The sequence below is a fragment of the Lampetra planeri genome, chromosome 24, assembly GCF_965212315.1.
Source record: "Lampetra planeri chromosome 24, kcLamPlan1.2.h2, whole genome shotgun sequence".
In the NCBI taxonomy this organism is placed as follows: domain Eukaryota; kingdom Metazoa; phylum Chordata; class Hyperoartia; order Petromyzontiformes; family Petromyzontidae; genus Lampetra; species Lampetra planeri.
This window is the reverse complement of record NC_136130.1, coordinates 9607218-9628483: the sequence shown is the minus strand read 5'-3', so window position 1 is coordinate 9628483 and position 21266 is coordinate 9607218. Positions and strand designations below refer to the sequence as shown.

Here is a 21266-nt window from a genome sequence, read left to right as displayed (position 1 = left end):
TGATGGCAAGCTACCCTTTTTGGATGTCCTAATCAAAAGGAGACCTGATGGTTCAATGAGCCACTCTGTCTACAGGAAAGCCACCCACACGGATGCTTATCTAAAACCGGATTCCCACCACCATCCATCCCAGAAGAATTCCCTCATCAAGACTCTATATCATAGAGCCCAATGCATCTCCGACCATGAACACATTTCCAGGGAACTCAAACACGTACGCCAAGCTCTTAAGGCTAATGGTTACTCCGACTACACAATCCGCAAAGCCATCACTCCAACCATCAAGAAAGATCCTGTTGAGGAGCCTTTCAAGACCATCACCTTACCCTACATTGCTGGGGTCACAAAAAAGATCTCCAAAATCCTGATTAAACACAAGATCCAGGTCCGATTCAACACAGTACATAAAATCCGTGATCTGGTACCATCTGTAAAAGATGTGATTCCAGACATACAGTACCCTGGCGTCTACAAACTAAGTTGCCTCTGTGGTAGCAGTTACATTGGGGAAACCAAACGACACGTCTCAGACCGCATTCGTGAACATAAAGCTGATCTAAAACACGGTAGGACAAACACCTCAGCCGTGGCAGACCACTGTTACAACTCAGTGGGCTCACATGACATTGACTTCTCCAAGACGGAGGTTCTCTGCAAGCCATCTGGCTATCATGAGAGATTCGTTCATGAGGCGATTCACATATACAAACACAGAGACAATTTTAACCGAGAAGATGGATTCAGGCTTAGCAATCATTGGAAGGACGTAATAAACCATTTCGATACACATTAGGGTGAGTTGAATAATACATAGTGTTATATTAAAATGTATAAAGTATAGGGTGGTTTACAGCAATACAGTATATAATTTAATGTTGGGTTTATCTATGGCAGTATATAGTACTGTATATGCTAAGAGAATAAAGTTTAGATGGAAGTATATTATATACTTCTTACGACGTAGAATTGTAATTTATTATTTGTTGTTAGTAACTCAGCTTATTGTAGAGTATAGTAAGTTTCAGTTTATATTTTAGTTTTTTATGTAGTTTTTACTTTGGTTTTCTACGTGGTTGTTTGGTAAATGCAGCTACATATCACTAACATTCCTTTCCTTTATTAACGCTGTTCCTTGCGCCCCCCCGTGGTGCTGTTGATCCTGCATAATGCATGGGCATAATGGGACTTTGAAACCCCTCCGCCCACCTCCTACGCATTGTCCATTGGTATGCTAAATTCCTCTTCATATGCACATTCTTTTGTTAAGGCGCTCCTCCTCGCAACACCTATATAAGCTCCTAGCTTGATAATGTTCTCATTCTTCGCCTGAGGACGGCTGCTTGCGTTGTGGCCGAAACGTCGTGAGAATTGTTTTATTATGTTTTATTTTTATTATTTTATTACTTCCCTTCTACGTGACTTTACCGAAAGAACCAAGAAGATGAATCCCTGCAGTCACGAAAGCTTTAAATCGAAATTTAGATGGAGTTACCAGAAATTTAAGGCACTTCCCCGATGGCAATTCCAACCGTCCCCTCTCAATTGAAATCTTAATTGGCATCTTTTGCAAAAAATCTGTGCCCAACAAACATGGCACGGCCAGAACAGTCGAAACCAAAATGTATCCCGTTAGACACACCTCCCCAACTTGAATCGTTGCAAGCACGCGACCCAAAATTCCCAAACTGCCCCCATTTGCCGCTATACACGGGCCATCCACTGGTTCCAAAGCCTGGGGCGAGGTTGGCAATAACCTGAAAGTTTTCAAGGAAATGAGGGTCGCAGAAGCCCCTGTATCGACAATAACTCTAACCTGTACCCCTTGAACAAGCGACATTACATCCGACGAACCCGGCGCAGCTCCCAAAACACGATGAGCCAACGCACTCCATACAGCATTCCCGTGCGAGTCATACGAAGGGGGATCTACAGTGTGTGGTGTCGCGGATGGGTGAGGTGAAGGATACGGCCGTGTATTAAATGTGTCACGACTCGCCTGGTGGTCCTGGAATGGGGAGAATTCGCGGTTGTAGCCTCCTGACATCCTCGGGAAGATGCCTCTCCATCTCCAGCAGTCCCGTGCGAAGTGTCCTCGACGCCCGCACTCGTAACATGTCAGCGGGCCGCCACGTCCGTACGTCCCGGGGCGGCGAGGCAGGCCCGCGAGCGGCCGTGTGGCCGCTGCTGTCAGCGACCCCGGCTCCTCCAACTTTGACGGGCCCCCGGCCCTGCCGGCGCACACCACCAGAGGCTGTGGTGTCACCGCCGCTGGTTCGTCGCGAAGATCCAGGTTGGCTTGGATATTCCTGGCGATCTGCAAAGATGACCCGTCGTCGTCGCTGTTGCTGGGAAGTGAAAGGACGACCCGTAGCTCCTTCGCCAAGGAGTCAAGGGCAGCCTGGTCCATCGCCGGGTAAGCTGCTTGGCCGAGGGTCAACAGCGCACTGCGGTACGCGAGGGGAGATTCCGTCTCCGCCCGCCGTCTCAACTGAAACTTGCGCTTGGCGACCGATCGCGGCTCGTAAATGTTCTGCATCGCCGTGAATGTCTCCGTCAATGACGAGCGAACTTCCCCAGGGAAGCCGTAGAACGTCGCCAGCGCATCGTCGTCCTAGGCCGTCGGCAGGGCCCGTAGCGCATCACCTTCCGTCCCCCCGAGCGACTCGTACGCTGCCCGAAACCGTCGTGTAAATGCCGTCCAGTCGCGAACTTTCGCATCAAAGCATTCCACGTGCAGCCGGCGTCGTGTGCTCGGAGTCGGCGACCCCTGCGCCTGGGGTCAGATAAGGTAAATGAGGATCGAAACGACGGATTGTAAAGAACCAATCAGAGGGTTCCACGAGGGAGCGTGGGATTGGATAAAGACAGTTACAAACGGATAGAAGACCGAAGCCCGGGCTGAAGAAGATAAGACCCTGGACCAAGCCTTCTAGCTCTTCTAAGAGCTAAGGCTCAGTGTTCCAGTGGTAAAGGGGAGAATAGGTCCTGGCAGGCAGGACCCTGGCTCCCCAGCCTTCCAGCTCTTCTAAGAGCTAAGGCTCTGCGCGGCCAGTGGTCAGGGGACCCACCGAGCCAGCGGTGGGTCAAGCTAGCCTCCCCTAGGTCCCAGCCGGAGGACGCTAGGCTAGCGGGTAGACTGTGTGTAGCTCCCGCCAGTTCGGAGGCTGTACCTCCCTAGGCTAGCAGCCAGACCCGTGTATAGGTCACGCCAGGTACGGAGGCTGTACCTCCTTAGGCTACAGGTGAGGGAACCGTATATCCCTCTGGGTGTGTAGGGACCGTGTCGAAAGAAAGACAATAAACCAGTGTGTGCCTTAAATAAGTTTATTTATCTATTATCTGTTATTGATAACACTACAAATACAGAAACTAATTATCTGGGTCTTTACCTTGTGAAACAAAGAAAGGTCATGGTATTTGATAAAAAAAAACACTAAATCTGTATTTTATTCAGTTGCATTGTTCAACTTGATGCTGTAAATCAAGTTGTAATTATACTTTGCTGTACTTAAAAAACCCCAAATGACAAGCATTTATAATCTATTGGCTGTGCAAGGGAAGTTATGGAACTTGCTCCATCTGCCTGCAGTGTTGTTTACTAGCGAACCGATCACGTCATCCCTGTTCTGACTCAGATGGAGAGCACCGACAGAGGGACTGGTAGTAGCAACAGTGACCGTGTGAGCAGGGAGAAGGGCTGGGTTTAAACGTCTTTACCCCCGGGACACCGGAGCAGAAAAGACCCAAGCCTCTTCTGACATTAAAACAACGTAAGAAATAACACTTAATGAAGCTAGTATTCATGTTATTCTTGTTTAAACAATTATACAGAATTAATAAAGTCTATTTCTCAATAGGTGTTTGTGTTTTTTCTATTTATTGGGCCTCTGGCGTTCTGGAGCCTGGACAAATGCCCCATCTCGCTGCACGCTGATGGGGCCCTGCGGCACTGCTGAGCCTTGGGTCAAACAGCAGCGAGCCGCGTCCAGACAGGGCCTCCGACTCCATGGCCAGGGAGGCGGATGGCGCATGGACGCACACCACCAGACTTGACGTGCACGGACGCGAATTGAACACGCACGTTCCAAATGGCGTCAGGCGACTCTTCTATACTCAAGCACGTTCATGGTATTTAATCTTAGTTATGAATTCGTATTTTATTTTGGTAAATTTATTACTTTTTGAGCACAACAGTGGTAACGTTTTTTTTATTTGGCGCTGAAACATTAAAAGGAAGTGTGATGATGAAACCGTGCTCTAGAGAGAGGCTGAGGTTTGGCGTGGGAGCTGTGGTTGGAAGTGAAACCTCAGCGAGCTGTGGGTGGGATGTCGCGACTCTTCAACTGAAGGCAGCAGCAGGAGCGACATAAAACGTGGTGCGTGCTGAGAACTGAGCAGACGGCGCCGTGGCTCTGAGCCATGGACATGGGGACGAGGAGGCGTGCGGTGTGGATGAGTGTTGTCATCTGCATCTTGTCCAGCATCGGTGAGTTATTATTCACGTGCTGTTATACACCACACTGTGTTTACGTACAATATGTACGTTCAACTTGTTTCGCACCGTACATTTAAAAACCGTACCGGAGTGTTCAATATTTATAATTTGACGTTTTGTCGTTTCACTTTTGAAGCGAGTGTTCATTTACAGGCATCCTCCAGAGAGTATTTTGTTGCTGTGGGACAGAAAGTCACCTTGACGTGTGACAGAAACACTCCAGGATGGACACAGCACGACAATCCCAATATCAGATCTATCACCTGGCGGCGTGGTGAAGGCAGTGGAGCAACCGAGATCGATTTAACAAACTCACGAGAGGCCAGGATAACATTCACTAAGGATGTTAATCAACATAGCGCTTCTATCCGAATCGCAAATGTGCAGCACAGTGACGCTGGGTTTTACAGTTGCCTGGTTGAAAGGGAATTTGGAACAGAGAGTCTCAAGATGGAAATTATCACAATGGAAGGTACGGAAATGTGTTACACTATTTTGCACAAGCACCCTTCCTACACTTCAAAGTGAAATGTATGATTATTTGTTGTACATTTTTAATCGTGATATACTTTCATCACATTTTATCCGTCAAGATCAAGTTGTGGTTTAAACGCTGCAAAGAGTTGACACGAGGGTGATGCGTCTCGCTGGTACTGCACGTGACGAGCCCTTCTACTGCAATGCCACCGGTAGATTGTCCTCGCTGCCTCACGTCCTCTGCCTCACCGTGGCACTGCGACTCGTGGAGGTGACACGGCACAGACTTCCTATCGCTCCCACGGTGGCATTGCACCGGGAGTCATGTTTAGCGCTCTCCTACCGAAGCCGCGCGTTTACTTGCAGGAGTGTCAGTGCAACAAGAGACGTTGGTACTGATGCAGGCCCCTCACACCGCCCCCTGTCACACAGCCCGTCAGGTCTCTGTGGTGAACGGGGACCGGTTAGGTGTCGCCCAGACTCGCTGAGCGTCGCTGCTGTGGTCTCGTCCACAAGAGGAGTAGTGGAGGCGTCTGGAGCACGGAGTCACTGCTGATGTCTGAGTTTGTTTTACTGGTTTTGCTTTCTTTAGTTTCAGCCTACCCATCCCGCTCTGTGACAGAAGGAGCGACTGTCACATTGAAGTGTGACATCTCAAACAGTGCCTATGTACAAAGTATTGTTTGGACTCACGGTCGCATTGAGATGAACAAAGGCAATTCTGTGCTGACATTACACAAAGTCAAACGATGTCAAGAGGGAGCATGGACATGTGGTGTAAAACCCCAAACTGACCAAGCCTCTGCTTCTCTCGATTTGAAAGTCTCATCACAGAGTAAGTGTATTCAGGGATTGATTTCAGCTGGAGCTGTCTGGGGTTGATCCCTGGAAAATATTTATCCCCTTCTCTACCTTTTGCTATCCCCGTCAGTTGGGGGAAGGCGTGGGGGGGGGGGGTCCAGGGGTTTGGGCAGCCCCAGAAATGTTAAAAAAAAAATGACACCCTCGGTGAATTTAATTTCACACGTGATATTTTAAATATATGCTTAATTTGTATTACCAATGCAATCAGTATATTATAGATGTGATGAATATGATGTATGTGGTGCATCCCCTGTGGAGGTGTAATAACTTAAAGTATCATTAAAATTGTCAAATATTTGTCCGTAATTTCAATGTTTAAAGTGTAATAATTTCTCTCTTTTCTTATATTTTTGTAGATGTTTGTGAAGTAAAGGAACCTGCTCCCAGAAAGTATTTTGTTTCTGTGGGCCAGACGGCCATTTTGCCATGCGTTGAATCTGATCCAGAGTTTAAATGGAAAGATCACCCTTCCTCTGACCGGGCTGTGATCTGGAAATGGGAGAGGCAGGGTAGTGGCAGCCCAACGATTGTCCAGTATCCTAAGCAAACTGGTCAATGGACTAGAGATGTATCGAAAAATACCGCTATACCACTGGTTTACAGAATAACAGCATTGGAGTCTGCTTTTGATCAAGACAACTTCTCTATTCAAATCTCAAACGTGCAATACAGTGATGCTGGGCTCTATATTTGCCACTTTGCTGGCTACTTTAGAACAAGCAGCTTAACAAGAGAACTGATCACAATGCAAGGTAAATGATATTTTACTGTTTTGCACAAGCATATGCACTTAAATATGAAAGTGGAATGCATTTCATTATTCATAGTGTACGATTTTTTATTAATAGTCCATGAATGTTGATGGCTGTAATGAGTTTAGTCAAGCATAAAACACACTGCTGCAATTGCCCATTATGAATTCTTCCAACGTGATAGCACCGCACGTCCGAGGAATCTCACGAGACTGACGATTGTACCACGATCCATGGAGATGGCAACCCAGGCTTCCCATGGCACTCGCACTGGCGTCACATCCACAGCCATCGCCCGTGACATTCTGCCTGTGGTGTAGTGCAGCCACATGTTTTCCAGCACACCTGTGAACAGAAAAATCTCCTGCTGATGCAGACCTATCGTACTCACATTGACAGAGCTCTGTGGTGAACGGGGACCGTTTAGGAGTCGCCCAGACTCGCTGAGCGTCGCTGCTGTGGTCTCGTCCACAAGATGAGTAGTGGAGAAGTCTGGAGCACGGAGTCACTGCTGATGTCTGAGTTTGTTTTACTGCTTTTGCTCTCTTTAGTTTCAGCCAATCCACCCAGCTCTGTGAAAGAAGGAGAGAATGTCACATTGACCTGTCTCATCTCAAACAGTGCCTATGGAACAGGTCTGGTTTGGTATCATGGCGACACTTACATTCACCAAGGCAATCGGCTGACACTGAACAAAGTAAAACGAATTCAACAGGGGGAATGGAAATGTGTTCTACAATCCCAGCACAGCCGTCCCCTTGCCTCGTACAAATTGGAGTTTACATCAACTGGTAAGTGTCCTGTTAAATGTATTTAAATGTACTGTTATTACCTGACGTGTTGAGTTATTACATTGAATTTTAAAATGTCCAATGCAACAAATACACGTTTACATTTAGTATATGGTTTGATAATTAGTGTGCATTGGTTAATTGACTGCTTGTTTTATAGGAAGTGAGGTTAGGAAGGCACCCGCAGTGAAGAAATATTTCATACACGAGGGTGGGGAGGTCACTTTGTCATGTGATGAATCTGATCCTGGATTTAAGTGGAGAGATCGTTCACAGCTGGCACGCGCTGTCACTTGGAAATGGAGATCGCATGGCACAACACAGGGTTATGATCAGAAGATACAAAATCCATTGCAATCGTCTGATTCTAAAGATCAGTTTCCTTTAACATTGTCGACAGTTACATTTTCACGTGGTGGGGTTTACACATGTGAGTTTACTGGCTACTATAGGACAGGCACCCTCACAATGGAACTGATCACAATCAAAGGTAAGAGAATATTAAGTCATAGAATATAAAAATGAAAACTTACATTCAATTTATATTTCATTTTCATTAAAAATTAAATTTAATATTTTTTATATATTTAGATATAAATTTATATTGATATAAATTATATAAAATGAAAATTTATATATTCTCCGTATATATTCAATTTATATTTCATTTTCATTAAAAATGAAAATTTATATTTATATATATTTATATATAAATGTAAATATATATAAATTATCTAAAATGAACATTTATATATTCTACGTATTAACACGTTTCAGCATCTTATTAAAATGAAATGTCGGACAGTACTGTTAATGATTGTGACGTAAATGCCAGAGTGAGTTTATGTTCACATGAACGATTGTTACTGCTGCTGCACATAAAGCTGTCATTGCTGTTACATTCAGTATAAGATGCGCATCATCTGATTCTCATTGCCCATCATGCCATCGCCCTTGCAGTGTTCCATCATGAAAACGGTCGTGTCACAGCCACATTCACGGGAATATTCCCGTGTTTTTTACTTGTGGAACTGATATCTTTTGCAGTTATTGCTTTTCTCAATAAAAATGGAGTTGCACTGGTATTACATTCACTTGTTTTATTACAGTAATGTAGTCCAAATTATTGAAGAGACATATACAATAGTTAATGTATAGCGTACTTACTTATATTTACACAATATTTCTCGCTAATTTAAACAGGTTGAGTTTTTTTCAAGTTGCCATATGAAGAGTTCACGTGAGAATTACGAGTAGCGCTGCTGCTGTTGGCCATTCAGAGTCCTGCTCTGAGTTCACGTTCACAATCAGGTTTAGGTCGAGGGATTTGGGTTTAGACAATTCCTGGGCCGGTGCTTCTCGTGATCAGTGGCCACGTGGTCTCCTCTTCACCCCTTCACCATCCCCACCCTGGAGTCTCTGTGCTCTGCTGCTGTAATCACGAGTAGAGGATGTTGTATATGTTGGGTGTGAAAATTTTGATGTGTTGTATGCGTGCGTGGGTGAAATTATTGTGTTGTATGTGTGGGTTATGAATATTCAGTGAAAATAATAATAATCAATTGAAATTTGGCCAAATGTGTAATTATCCGGAAATATGTTAATTGAGGTAATTATGCACATTTAATTATGCCAATTCGAGAGGTAATCGTAGTAATTATGCGAGTGGGTGGAATTATGATGATGCAAGTCGTTATGATAACCAGACCCCGCCTCGGTGACGAGGGTGGGTTATCGATCGGAATAAGGCAATTAATCGTATGCAGTTATGCAGGTGTGGTGTAAGTATACAAGATTAACTTAGATTAACTCGGCATCGTTGTCTAGGTTCGTCTCATTCTCGCTTATCTTAGGTCCCCGGTTCGCCCCGTTATCGCTTTAACATTTACTGAGTATGTGTTAGTGTGTTTATTAAGGTCACCAAGTTCAGATCTCAACGCAGAAGCAGATCTTATGCATAGACTTCAGGAAAGAATCACACAACCACTTCTGTATTAATCAATTTATTACTAATTCAACCTCAACTATGATATAGTATGCGAACTCTCAATCCCGGAACGTCAACACGGCATCAATACAGTATCATCAATGATTGTCTGATTTCACTTGACAACGGCACATGGATCCCGCGTAACGCGATGGTTGTTAGTGAGAGAGAGAGTCGTTAAAACGTGCAAATACTATGCTAAGAAAACCTTAACGTTAATGAATGAAAGATGCTTGAAAGATTATACGGCGATAAAACACAATCAAAACAGTTATTATTCTTAAAGGCACCAATCTCAACAGATACATCGCAGGTTATCTGACAACAGAGTGGCTCGGCGGAAGGAGGTGCCAAGAATCAATTCGTATTGATGGATCTGTTGGGAATTTATGCGATTAAGAGTACAGTCCACTAAATATTAAAGATAATACTCTTATAAATGACGGATGGCCATCACTCGGTCTCGAGTTTTTCTTCACAGCCACGGATGGCTTATGGGTTCGAGTGGGTTTGAGTGGTAAGAGTTGTCTTCAATAGTCAGTGTTCGGAGTCGGTTCTTTATGTCAAACAACGCCTGGTGGTCGTGTGGTGAGGGGGCGGTGCGCGTCATACGTATTAGTCGCTCCTCTGTCGCCGTGGGGAATTGGTTGGATGCCTGTTGATACGCTGTCGTAGTTCGGAACCCGGTCGGTAGGTGGCGCCCGCAGCTCGCTCGCAGCGCACCGTCGTCCTCTCGTCGCCAGACCGCGACCCTGGCTGCCAGCAGGGGCCTCTGACGCGGCAGGTTGAGCTGTCAAGCGGGTCTTGCCCGCCTGCAGAGGAGACGGGGAGCCGCTCGAGTCGAGCCCCGAGAGCCGGCTGAACTCGGCTGAGTCCCAGAAGCTGAAGAGTCGAGCCGACCCGCTCGGTCGAGCTCGCTCCGGAGCCGACCCGCTGTTCGAACTCGTGATGAGATGACTCCCCTGGTCGAACTCGGCTGATGAGTCGAGCCGACCCTTCCGGTCGAGCTCGCTCATGAGTCGACCCGTTGGTCGCCCTCGTGATGAGTTGACTCTCCTGGTCCAACTGGTTTCCAATGCTCAGGGTCCTTTCTTTTATGCCGAAAAATCCCTTTGGGTCCTGCCCACAAGGCGGGGTTTTCTTTTGATTTACTGTGTCAGGATCTGTCCGTGTGTAGGTGTGTTCATGTGTGTGTCCGTACGTCCGTGTGTCCTTGTGTGCATCACCCATGGTATTTTCCGTTGTCATACTCCCTCCATAAAATCCATGAGCAAACAATCAGATGTTACAATTGCCTCGAAGTCGTCTCTCTGTCTGGGTGCAATATTATCTCTTGTCTGGCCTCCTTCATGAACCAAAACACAGACGTTACAAACCGCCTCACAGGCACCTCTGTCCGTGTTGCACGACCTGGAGGGAGGGGCACACTCCATCCGATCCTCACAGCACACAAAGACATGGTTAAAAAGTTTTAAATTAACACTTGTCCCTTACCATTTCCCAGTTATGATTCTGTATGTAGCCTAAGGTGTGTCGTTTCCCATCGTGGTGCTTGGCCCAAGTGGAGGTGCCTCCCCGAGCACATACACACTCCCATCCCGCGCTGCGGGGATACAAAGACGGCCGGGATCTCCCTTTCTCTCCGACCCTGGGTTTAACATCGCTCTTTTATTATGTATTTTATTTCGACCTGGTGGTGATTTATCCCGCTATCCTGGCTTTTCATAAGTTTTACTTTTGTCTTTCATGCATAGGCTTGTTATTATTAATTTATTTCCGATATCTTAGGTTAAGGGGTAAGTTTCTTGATCCTAGGAATTCGTATTCCTTGGTGTCTGCATGGTTATATAAGCGGAATATAGTTGACGGTGAATAGCGTTAACATTGATGTTATGTACGATATTATGTATTGTGATGTCATTAACTTAACTTGTTGGTCAGGCTTCACTGACATGAAGTTGCATTTCATAGCCTCGCAGGTTTTTGCCTCACTCTGTCTCTGCTCGCCGGTTGTTGTTGCTGTCCAGCTGACGCCGTTAACTCAAGGCCTCATTAATTTCCGTCACTCCTTGTAGGTGAGGGCGGTTGAACCTTGGAGTCAGTTCTGGTTTTTGTCTGCTTGCTTTTTCTGATGTCCCCTGACCCCGAGAGTTATTATTTCTACTTTTATGGCCTGTCGAAGCCCGACTCGCTGTTGCTGGCTGGTGTCGCTGGGTTGGTGTCGTTCCCGGCTTTTGCTTACGTTTGCAGTTCGCCGCGCTCTTATTGTTCATACCCTCTTCAACCTTATATCGACTATTCGCTCCTGTCTGGGTGCGATTCAATTTTGACTTAGGAAGGTTCTGATTGTCATATGCTTTGGGTCGAGTTGTATATTAAGGTATGGAAATAACATTTCATATTGACTTAATGATGGTGATGGTTCAGTAGGCGTAACTTGTGGCCTGGTTTAATTTGAGTGGGTGTGAATATCAATAACTTTAGCCTACCCTGTTGTTAAATTCTGATTTTAACGTTGCTTTAATAGAAATACAGAATAATTGAGCTTTTCGACTTAACTAGGCGAACACGAACTTTTGGTGACCTCCGCAGCCTTGTTATTCAGCTGAGTCTGCATCCTTGATATACAACGCTCTTATTCGTCTCACTGTGGTCATCCAACCTTCTGCTCTGGGAGTGTTATTCTTAATTTCAGGTCAAAGGCCCCCTCACGGTTCAGCCGGGCAGGGTTGTTAATCAGCTCCCTCCCCTGTGCACACAGCGTTGCTGACCCACTTCATTTGACCACTCACCCTGGATTTAATAATTTAATTCCTTAAAACCATGCAGGATGGTTGGCTTTTTGCCTTAATTATGTCTGGCTGACTCTCCCACTGTCTCTGCCGCCTGCACGGGTGACATATGCCCGTTCATCAGGCCCCCTCCTTCCTTGAAGCAAGGTTGCAAATTCTGTCATCCTAGCCCTCCTCCAGTTCATTACTTAACAACACCTGGTTTTTGCAGCCTGCTGCTTTTTGGGGTGTTTTCATTCATTATATATCAAGTAAAAAGATAATATATAAAAATATCAAGTTTGGAAGAAGGCTTAGGATACAACATTCCGCCCTTTTAAAAATGGCCAGTGGTCAAATGGCCACGGGTTATTTTTAAAAAAATGTATACCCTTCCATCATGAACCATCGATTGTCCTCAAGTTTTGCTGCTATTTCCTTACAACGCGCGCGTACCTGTCACAACTTACATGGTTATATGTGACAAGAGAGGAAAATTTTTTCCTAAAGGAAGGTAAAACGATAAGGAAGGGAGAAATTATTCTATTGACTACGTGTTATAGGAGATATCGTTAAAAATATAGTTTCTACGGTTATTCTTGGGTGGCATCATCAGGCCTTGGCTCCCTTCTAGCTTGGCAAGGTACGTTAGCAGGAGCGTGAGCAGGAGGGCTGCCATTTCCTGGAAAACATGTTACATATTATCGTAGTGTGATATGCCCATTAGTTTAGTTCCCCAGAGATTGGTGTTTTATTCTGAGTTAATTTTTTATGTCCTAAGGTTAAGTGTACTATGCACTTAAGCTTCCTGGAATTCGTATTCTTTATTTTTTATTTTTTTTGGAAGGTCGTGTAGGTAGGAAACATATAATAATAGAAAAAAAAAATATTATTGTTTGTTGGTTAATTATCTTTGTTAAGTTTCTACTTTTCGGTACGGAAAACGTTAAGAAACGCGAAGTTTCAACCGTTATTTATTCTGCCCTTATCTGTATCTCTAGATGTCTTGGGAGGCTAGTCCATACATCTTTTGTCCATTTGGATGTCCATGACCTCTTTGTGACCGAACTCTCAACACTTTAACCGCCCTCCATGTTTCATGGATTCCTGGTGTTCTTGTGAGGAGAAGTGAGTTGTTTTCATTAGTTAATTAAAAAAAAAAAGGTATATATATAAATTAAAAAAAAATATTATATTTTTTTGAATTGTTCTTAATTAAAAAAAAAATAGACACAACAATCCGGCCGTTTGAATAATTATCAGGGGTCGACTTGGCCACTGGCGAATTTCCAAACCAAGTAAATGCCCCTTTTTTGTGTTATGAATCTATAAGCCGCCCTCACTCTCGGCGGTTATTCTTACGACGCGCGCATATGTATCACCATCGTAACATGGTTACTTTGAAATAAGCAAAAAAAAAAATAAAACACCACGTTAAACATCGGTACTAATCCATAACGCATTCCTTCCAAAGCGCGCATGTATCACAATCTTAACAAGATTACATTTGAAATATCCAAAAAAAAAATACCACAAAACTTGAACATCGATATCACCAGTTACATGGTTCTCATCCCTCATAACTCCGACGGATATTAATTTTTCCCTGTTTTTGTTAAATCCTGGGAAACGCTATGTAGCGGTTTCGAACGCATTTTTGCGTTATTTCCCTCCTGTTACATCCTGGCAATCTTTTTACCAAGTTCTGAGTGTCTGGTTTACCACTTATCACTTTGATCATTCGATCACGGTTTTCCGGTTCGTTTTTGTAATTTCCCCTCTCACTCTCTCGCGTCGTGGGAGTGTGGGGTGTAAAATTGTGCTGCACATAATCAGAATTCGCGCACACAACCAACTTCTCTACTCCGTCATCACTGGCATTCGCTCTCTCTGCGATTACATGCACATTTGCCGAGTCAGTGTGTCGATTTAATTCTGTCCCTCGTAATGTTGCCCTCTTTGTTTTTACGAGTGTGTTGGATTCCAACACCATTCCCGATACGTCATGGACATTCGTCTCCATTTTAGCACTCCGATCCACATAAATTTTGGTTTCCCTTGGATATTTTCCATTCAAAGGCTCATGCCTGCGCTCCTCAGGGCGTGTCCCTGCTGTCGGTTTTTGTACTGTCCGATCACGCTTCAATGCAACCCTGTCCTTGTATTCAATCCGCGCGTCATTTACGGGAGTACTGTCCACGTTTCTGCCCGCCCTGTGACTTGCTGCCTGCCTGTATTCCTCATTGAGCTTCGGGTTTAATACCTCGACAGGTGGGGCGCGTGTTGGCCGCTTGCTCGCGCTCACTGTGGGTAGTTCATCATGTCTTTGGACCGCATTCTGTGTTATTCCTCTATTCCCTCCTGGTATAGCCGGTGGAGGAATTGGTCGGAATTGGATCAATTGTGTTTGACCTCCCATCCTGCGATTCCTCTGAATGTTCGCATCCATACCTCCGCGGTCTGTGTAACCCCTTCCCGCTGGATGGTTATCTCGCCATCTCTGTGCGTAATTTTGGCCTCGTGTGTGTCGTGGGATGGGGTGTTGATATGGTTCTGCTCTGAACCTCTCCCCCCTACGATTCTCCTGCATGTTCGCATCCATACCTCCGCAGTCTGTGTACCTTCCCGCTGGATGGTTATCTCGCCATCTTAGTGTGCAACTTTGGCCTCGTGTGTGTCGTGGCATGGGGTGTTGATATGGTTCTGTTCTGAACCTCCCCCCCCTACGATTCTCCTGAATGTTCGGCTTTATGCCGCTCTCATTCTCGTGCCAACCTCTCTCTGGGTTATTTTGCCATGTGTGCGTGTTTGTTTGCTCCGCCCTGCATTGTGGGACTGCTCGGTGATTTTTATTCCTCTCTGAGAGGCTGGGTTCCTTATCCCTCTCCCTGTGTTCTGGATCCGAATTATGATTCTTAGCTCTGTATAACCACGCCATGTACGCCTTGCTCTCTATGCGGCGTAAGGATGCGGTTTCTGGATTCAAAACCATTCTCACCCTTTCTGTAATCTCTGGGCTCAAGGATTCAAAAAACATAATTTTGAACATTTTATCTCCTTCGTGGTATTGATTCACATCGCCTGCGTAATACGCTCTTTTAAATTGTACGAGGTAGTCACGTGGATCTTGGTCCATGCCCTGGGTCATCGATTTTACAGCATAAAACCCCTCAGTGAGTGTCGAATATTCTCCAAACTTCCGAATCACTGCCAGGCTCAGTTGTTTAAAATCATTCCTAACCTTGTGTGGTAGTGACTTTACCCATGTAATAGAATCTTTATTTAAGCTTCGTTTCAACAAACTCGCTTTTTCATCCCGTCTCATCAACCCTCTAATCATTGCCTCCTCTTCCACTGTCGCGATATGTGTGTGGATATCCATGGACTTATTGTGGGGGTCAAAATCGGGAATTCTGACTAGAGCCTTGTCCATCAATTTAAGGGTTTTACTGTTGAAAAAGTATTCCGAAAGTTGATCGCCGTCAGCGTCATCATCAAACAAGTTATCATCAGGCAATCTGTCACTTTTATCTGTTCTGTGTGGGGCGTGATTAAGCGGTGTGCATTTTCTGTGTGCGCGCCCAGTGCCGTGTCGCTCGTGTTGCCATTTCCCTTCAGTTTTTGCCTCTGCCCTTAGCGGAGCACGTCCCGTTAACTTTACTTTAACATTTTGCTTCCCTCTATCTGTGAAGTTGTCAATCTCACATGTTTTTGTTTGCATATGTATCTCTCCATCCCTTCTCTCGAATGAGTGTGATTTAATGTTACTTCCATATTTATTCTGTGGATCCACGTCTGTGAGTTCCGCTGGTGTCGCGAGCCCTGATTTCTCCTCCCTTACGATGGTGTGAGGACATTTTTCCTCGTTTATTAGAGACGATTTCTCTCCTGTTTCCTTTCCGAATTTTCCTTTATTCCACCATCCCTGACTGTATGCCTGTGTGAGGAGGAATGAGTCCTGTCCTGCCTTCTCTGCAGCTTTTGCATCGTGTTCGCCTCTGTTACATTTTATCCAGTCAATTAGTTTCCTCCGAGGTGTGTTCGTGTTATCGATACAGCTCCCTCCCCATATGTCTCTCTGACTGTACTGCTTTGTAACAGATTGGTCGGTACGTTTTAATACGAGCTCCCCGTACCCCGTCACCCATTCAAAAATTATTCTTAATCCTATCATCTCAAGTGGCAGGAGTTACTTTGACATTCCTTTTCAGAGTACTTATACACAATTGTATCACAGGATGCGTCAGTTCAACTCGAGCAAATAATTTCAGCCCAGCTGTCTTTGTTATACTCTGCTACTCTGGTATTTCCCTTCAGAGCGCGTGTATACCCCCGTTTATAATCACAAGGCAACGTTAGTTCACAACACTTTGATTAACACAACAGTGATTCGTTCCTGAATTCATGCATAAACTGTCTGCGAGAAATCCCGGACCCGAGCCCCCATTATGTTGTATATGTTGGGTGTGAAAATTTTGATGTGTTGTATGCGTGCGTGGGTGAAATTATTGTGTTGTATGTGTGGGTTATGAATATTCAGTGAAAATAATAATAATCAATTGAAATTTGGCCAAATGTGTAATTATCCGGAAATATGTTAATTGAGGTAATTATGCACATTTAATTATGCCAATTCGAGAGGTAATCGTAGTAATTATGCGAGTGGGTGGAATTATGATGATGCAAGTCGTTATGATAACCAGACCCCGCCTCGGTGACGAGGGTGGGTTATCGATCGGAATAAGGCAATTAATCGTATGCAGTTATGCAGGTGTGGTGTAAGTATACAAGATTAACTTAGATTAACTCGGCATCGTTGTCTAGGTTCGTCTCATTCTCGCTTATCTTAGGTCCCCGGTTCGCCCCGTTATCGCTTTAACATTTACTGAGTATGTGTTAGTGTGTTTATTAAGGTCACCAAGTTCAGATCTCAACGCAGAAGCAGATCTTATGCATAGACTTCAGGAAAGAATCACACAACCACTTCTGTATTAATCAATTTATTACTAATTCAACCTCAACTATGATATAGTATGCGAACTCTCAATCCCGGAACGTCAACACGGCATCAATACAGTATCATCAATGATTGTCTGATTTCACTTGACAACGGCACATGGATCCCGCGTAACGCGATGGTTGTTAGTGAGAGAGAGAGTCGTTAAAACGTGCAAATACTATGCTAAGAAAACCTTAACGTTAATGAATGAAAGATGCTTGAAAGATTATACGGCGATAAAACACAATCAAAACAGTTATTATTCTTAAAGGCACCAATCTCAACAGATACATCGCAGGTTATCTGACAACAGAGTGGCTCGGCGGAAGGAGGTGCCAAGAATCAATTCGTATTGATGGATCTGTTGGGAATTTATGCGATTAAGAGTACAGTCCACTAAATATTAAAGATAATACTCTTATAAATGACGGATGGCCATCACTCGGTCTCGAGTTTTTCTTCACAGCCACGGATGGCTTATGGGTTCGAGTGGGTTTGAGTGGTAAGAGTTGTCTTCAATAGTCAGTGTTCGGAGTCGGTTCTTTATGTCAAACAACGCCTGGTGGTCGTGTGGTGAGGGGGCGGTGCGCGTCATACGTATTAGTCGCTCCTCTGTCGCCGTGGGGAATTGGTTGGATGCCTGTTGATACGCTGTCGTAGTTCGGAACCCGGTCGGTAGGTGGCGCCCGCAGCTCGCTCGCAGCGCACCGTCGTCCTCTCGTCGCCAGACCGCGACCCTGGCTGCCAGCAGGGGCCTCTGACGCGGCAGGTTGAGCTGTCAAGCGGGTCTTGCCCGCCTGCAGAGGAGACGGGGAGCCGCTCGAGTCGAGCCCCGAGAGCCGGCTGAACTCGGCTGAGTCCCAGAAGCTGAAGAGTCGAGCCGACCCGCTCGGTCGAGCTCGCTCCGGAGCCGACCCGCTGTTCGAACTCGTGATGAGATGACTCCCCTGGTCGAACTCGGCTGATGAGTCGAGCCGACCCTTCCGGTCGAGCTCGCTCATGAGTCGACCCGTTGGTCGCCCTCGTGATGAGTTGACTCTCCTGGTCCAACTGGTTTCCAATGCTCAGGGTCCTTTCTTTTATGCCGAAAAATCCCTTTGGGTCCTGCCCACAAGGCGGGGTTTTCTTTTGATTTACTGTGTCAGGATCTGTCCGTGTGTAGGTGTGTTCATGTGTGTGTCCGTACGTCCGTGTGTCCTTGTGTGCATCACCCATGGTATTTTCCGTTGTCATACTCCCTCCATAAAATCCATGAGCAAACAATCAGATGTTACAATTGCCTCGAAGTCGTCTCTCTGTCTGGGTGCAATATTATCTCTTGTCTGGCCTCCTTCATGAACCAAAACACAGACGTTACAAACCGCCTCACAGGCACCTCTGTCCGTGTTGCACGACCTGGAGGGAGGGGCACACTCCATCCGATCCTCACAGCACACAAAGACATGGTTAAAAAGTTTTAAATTAACACTTGTCCCTTACCATTTCCCAGTTATGATTCTGTATGTAGCCTAAGGTGTGTCGTTTCCCATCGTGGTGCTTGGCCCAAGTGGAGGTGCCTCCCCGAGCACATACACACTCCCATCCCGCGCTGCGGGGATACAAAGACGGCCGGGATCTCCCTTTCTCTCCGACCCTGGGTTTAACATCGCTCTTTTATTATGTATTTTATTTCGACCTGGTGGTGATTTATCCCGCTATCCTGGCTTTTCATAAGTTTTACTTTTGTCTTTCATGCATAGGCTTGTTATTATTAATTTATTTCCGATATCTTAGGTTAAGGGGTAAGTTTCTTGATCCTAGGAATTCGTATTCCTTGGTGTCTGCATGGTTATATAAGCGGAATATAGTTGACGGTGAATAGCGTTAACATTGATGTTATGTACGATATTATGTATTGTGATGTCATTAACTTAACTTGTTGGTCAGGCTTCACTGACATGAAGTTGCATTTCATAGCCTCGCAGGTTTTTGCCTCACTCTGTCTCTGCTCGCCGGTTGTTGTTGCTGTCCAGCTGACGCCGTTAACTCAAGGCCTCATTAATTTCCGTCACTCCTTGTAGGTGAGGGCGGTTGAACCTTGGAGTCAGTTCTGGTTTTTGTCTGCTTGCTTTTTCTGATGTCCCCTGACCCCGAGAGTTATTATTTCTACTTTTATGGCCTGTCGAAGCCCGACTCGCTGTTGCTGGCTGGTGTCGCTGGGTTGGTGTCGTTCCCGGCTTTTGCTTACGTTTGCAGTTCGCCGCGCTCTTATTGTTCATACCCTCTTCAACCTTATATCGACTATTCGCTCCTGTCTGGGTGCGATTCAATTTTGACTTAGGAAGGTTCTGATTGTCATATGCTTTGGGTCGAGTTGTATATTAAGGTATGGAAATAACATTTCATATTGACTTAATGATGGTGATGGTTCAGTAGGCGTAACTTGTGGCCTGGTTTAATTTGAGTGGGTGTGAATATCAATAACTTTAGCCTACCCTGTTGTTAAATTCTGATTTTAACGTTGCTTTAATAGAAATACAGAATAATTGAGCTTTTCGACTTAACTAGGCGAACACGAACTTTTGGTGACCTCCGCAGCCTTGTTATTCAGCTGAGTCTGCATCCTTGATATACAACGCTCTTATTCGTCTCACTGTGGTCATCCAACCTTCTGCTCTGGGAGTGTTATTCTTAATTTCAGGTCAAAGGCCCCCTCACGGTTCAGCCGGGCAGGGTTGTTAATCAGCTCCCTCCCCTGTGCACACAGCGTTGCTGACCCACTTCATTTGACCACTCACCCTGGATTTAATAATTTAATTCCTTAAAACCATGCAGGATGGTTGGCTTTTTGCCTTAATTATGTCTGGCTGACTCTCCCACTGTCTCTGCCGCCTGCACGGGTGACATATGCCCGTTCATCAGGCCCCCTCCTTCCTTGAAGCAAGGTTGCAAATTCTGTCATCCTAGCCCTCCTCCAGTTCATTACTTAACAACACCTGGTTTTTGCAGCCTGCTGCTTTTTGGGGTGTTTTCATTCATTATATATCAAGTAAAAAGATAATATATAAAAATATCAAGTTTGGAAGAAGGCTTAGGATACAACATTCCGCCCTTTTAAAAATGGCCAGTGGTCAAATGGCCACGGGTTATTTTTAAAAAAATGTATACCCTTCCATCATGAACCATCGATTGTCCTCAAGTTTTGCTGCTATTTCCTTACAACGCGCGCGTACCTGTCACAACTTACATGGTTATATGTGACAAGAGAGGAAAATTTTTTCCTAAAGGAAGGTAAAACGATAAGGAAGGGAGAAATTATTCTATTGACTACGTGTTATAGGAGATATCGTTAAAAATATAGTTTCTACGGTTATTCTTGGGTGGCATCATCAGGCCTTGGCTCCCTTCTAGCTTGGCAAGGTACGTTAGCAGGAGCGTGAGCAGGAGGGCTGCCATTTCCTGGAAAACATGTTACATATTATCGTAGTGTGATATGCCCATTAGTTTAGTTCCCCAGAGATTGGTGTTTTATTCTGAGTTAATTTTTTATGTCCTAAGGTTAAGTGTACTATGCACTTAAGCTTCCTGGAATTCGTATTCTTTATTTTTTATTTTTTTTGGAAGGTCGTGTAGGTAGGAAACATATAATAATAGAAAAAAAAAATATTATTGTTTGTTGGTTAATTATCTTTGTTAAGTTTCTACTTTTCGGTACGGAAAACGTTAAGAAACGCGAAGTTTCAACCGTTATTTATTCTGCCCTTATCTGTATCTCTAGATGTCTTGGGAGGCTAGTCCATACATCTTTTGTCCATTTGGATGTCCATGACCTCTTTGTGACCGAACTCTCAACACTTTAACCGCCCTCCATGTTTCATGGATTCCTGGTGTTCTTGTGAGGAGAAGTGAGTTGTTTTCATTAGTTAATTTAAAAAAAAAAGGTATATATATAAATTAAAAAAAAATATTATATTTTTTTGAATTGTTCTTAATTAAAAAAAAAATAGACACAACAATCCGGCCGTTTGAATAATTATCAGGGGTCGACTTGGCCACTGGCGAATTTCCAAACCAAGTAAATGCCCCTTTTTTGTGTTATGAATCTATAAGCCGCCCTCACTCTCGGCGGTTATTCTTACGACGCGCGCATA

At 44.9% G+C, this 21266-nt stretch overlaps 1 protein-coding gene and 1 long non-coding RNA gene across 11 annotated transcripts in view; one reads left to right on the top strand and one right to left on the bottom strand.

Annotated features, from left to right (window-relative positions):
- Positions 1 to 3870: 3870 nt before the first annotated feature.
- The window catches only part of LOC144726734 (basement membrane-specific heparan sulfate proteoglycan core protein-like), a 36522-nt gene continuing 19126 nt past the window's right edge, over positions 3871 to 21266 (top strand). For 4 of the 10 annotated variants that reach the window (XM_078605589.1, XM_078605587.1, XM_078605586.1 and 1 more), the window contains exons 1-7: positions 3883 to 4128; positions 4262 to 4486; positions 4632 to 4967; positions 5565 to 5807; positions 6193 to 6588; positions 7140 to 7379; positions 7540 to 7869. In XM_078605589.1, coding sequence (XP_078461715.1) covers positions 4420 to 4486; positions 4632 to 4967; positions 5565 to 5807; positions 6193 to 6588; positions 7140 to 7379; positions 7540 to 7869 — 1612 coding nt within the window. In that variant the 5' untranslated portion in view covers positions 3883 to 4128; positions 4262 to 4419. Of the gene's footprint in view, positions 4129 to 4261; positions 4487 to 4631; positions 4968 to 5564; positions 5808 to 6192; positions 6589 to 7139; positions 7380 to 7539; positions 7870 to 21266 lie in introns of all 10 variants that reach the window. The other 6 variants (XR_013587327.1, XR_013587326.1, XR_013587325.1 and 3 more) reach the window with 4 other exon arrangements.
- Positions 13737 to 18543, bottom strand: LOC144726736 (uncharacterized). Its single transcript, XR_013587332.1, has 2 exons — positions 14742 to 18543; positions 13737 to 14588 (listed from the first exon to the last, which is right to left on the bottom strand). It is a non-coding gene; the product is annotated as an uncharacterized LOC144726736 (long non-coding RNA).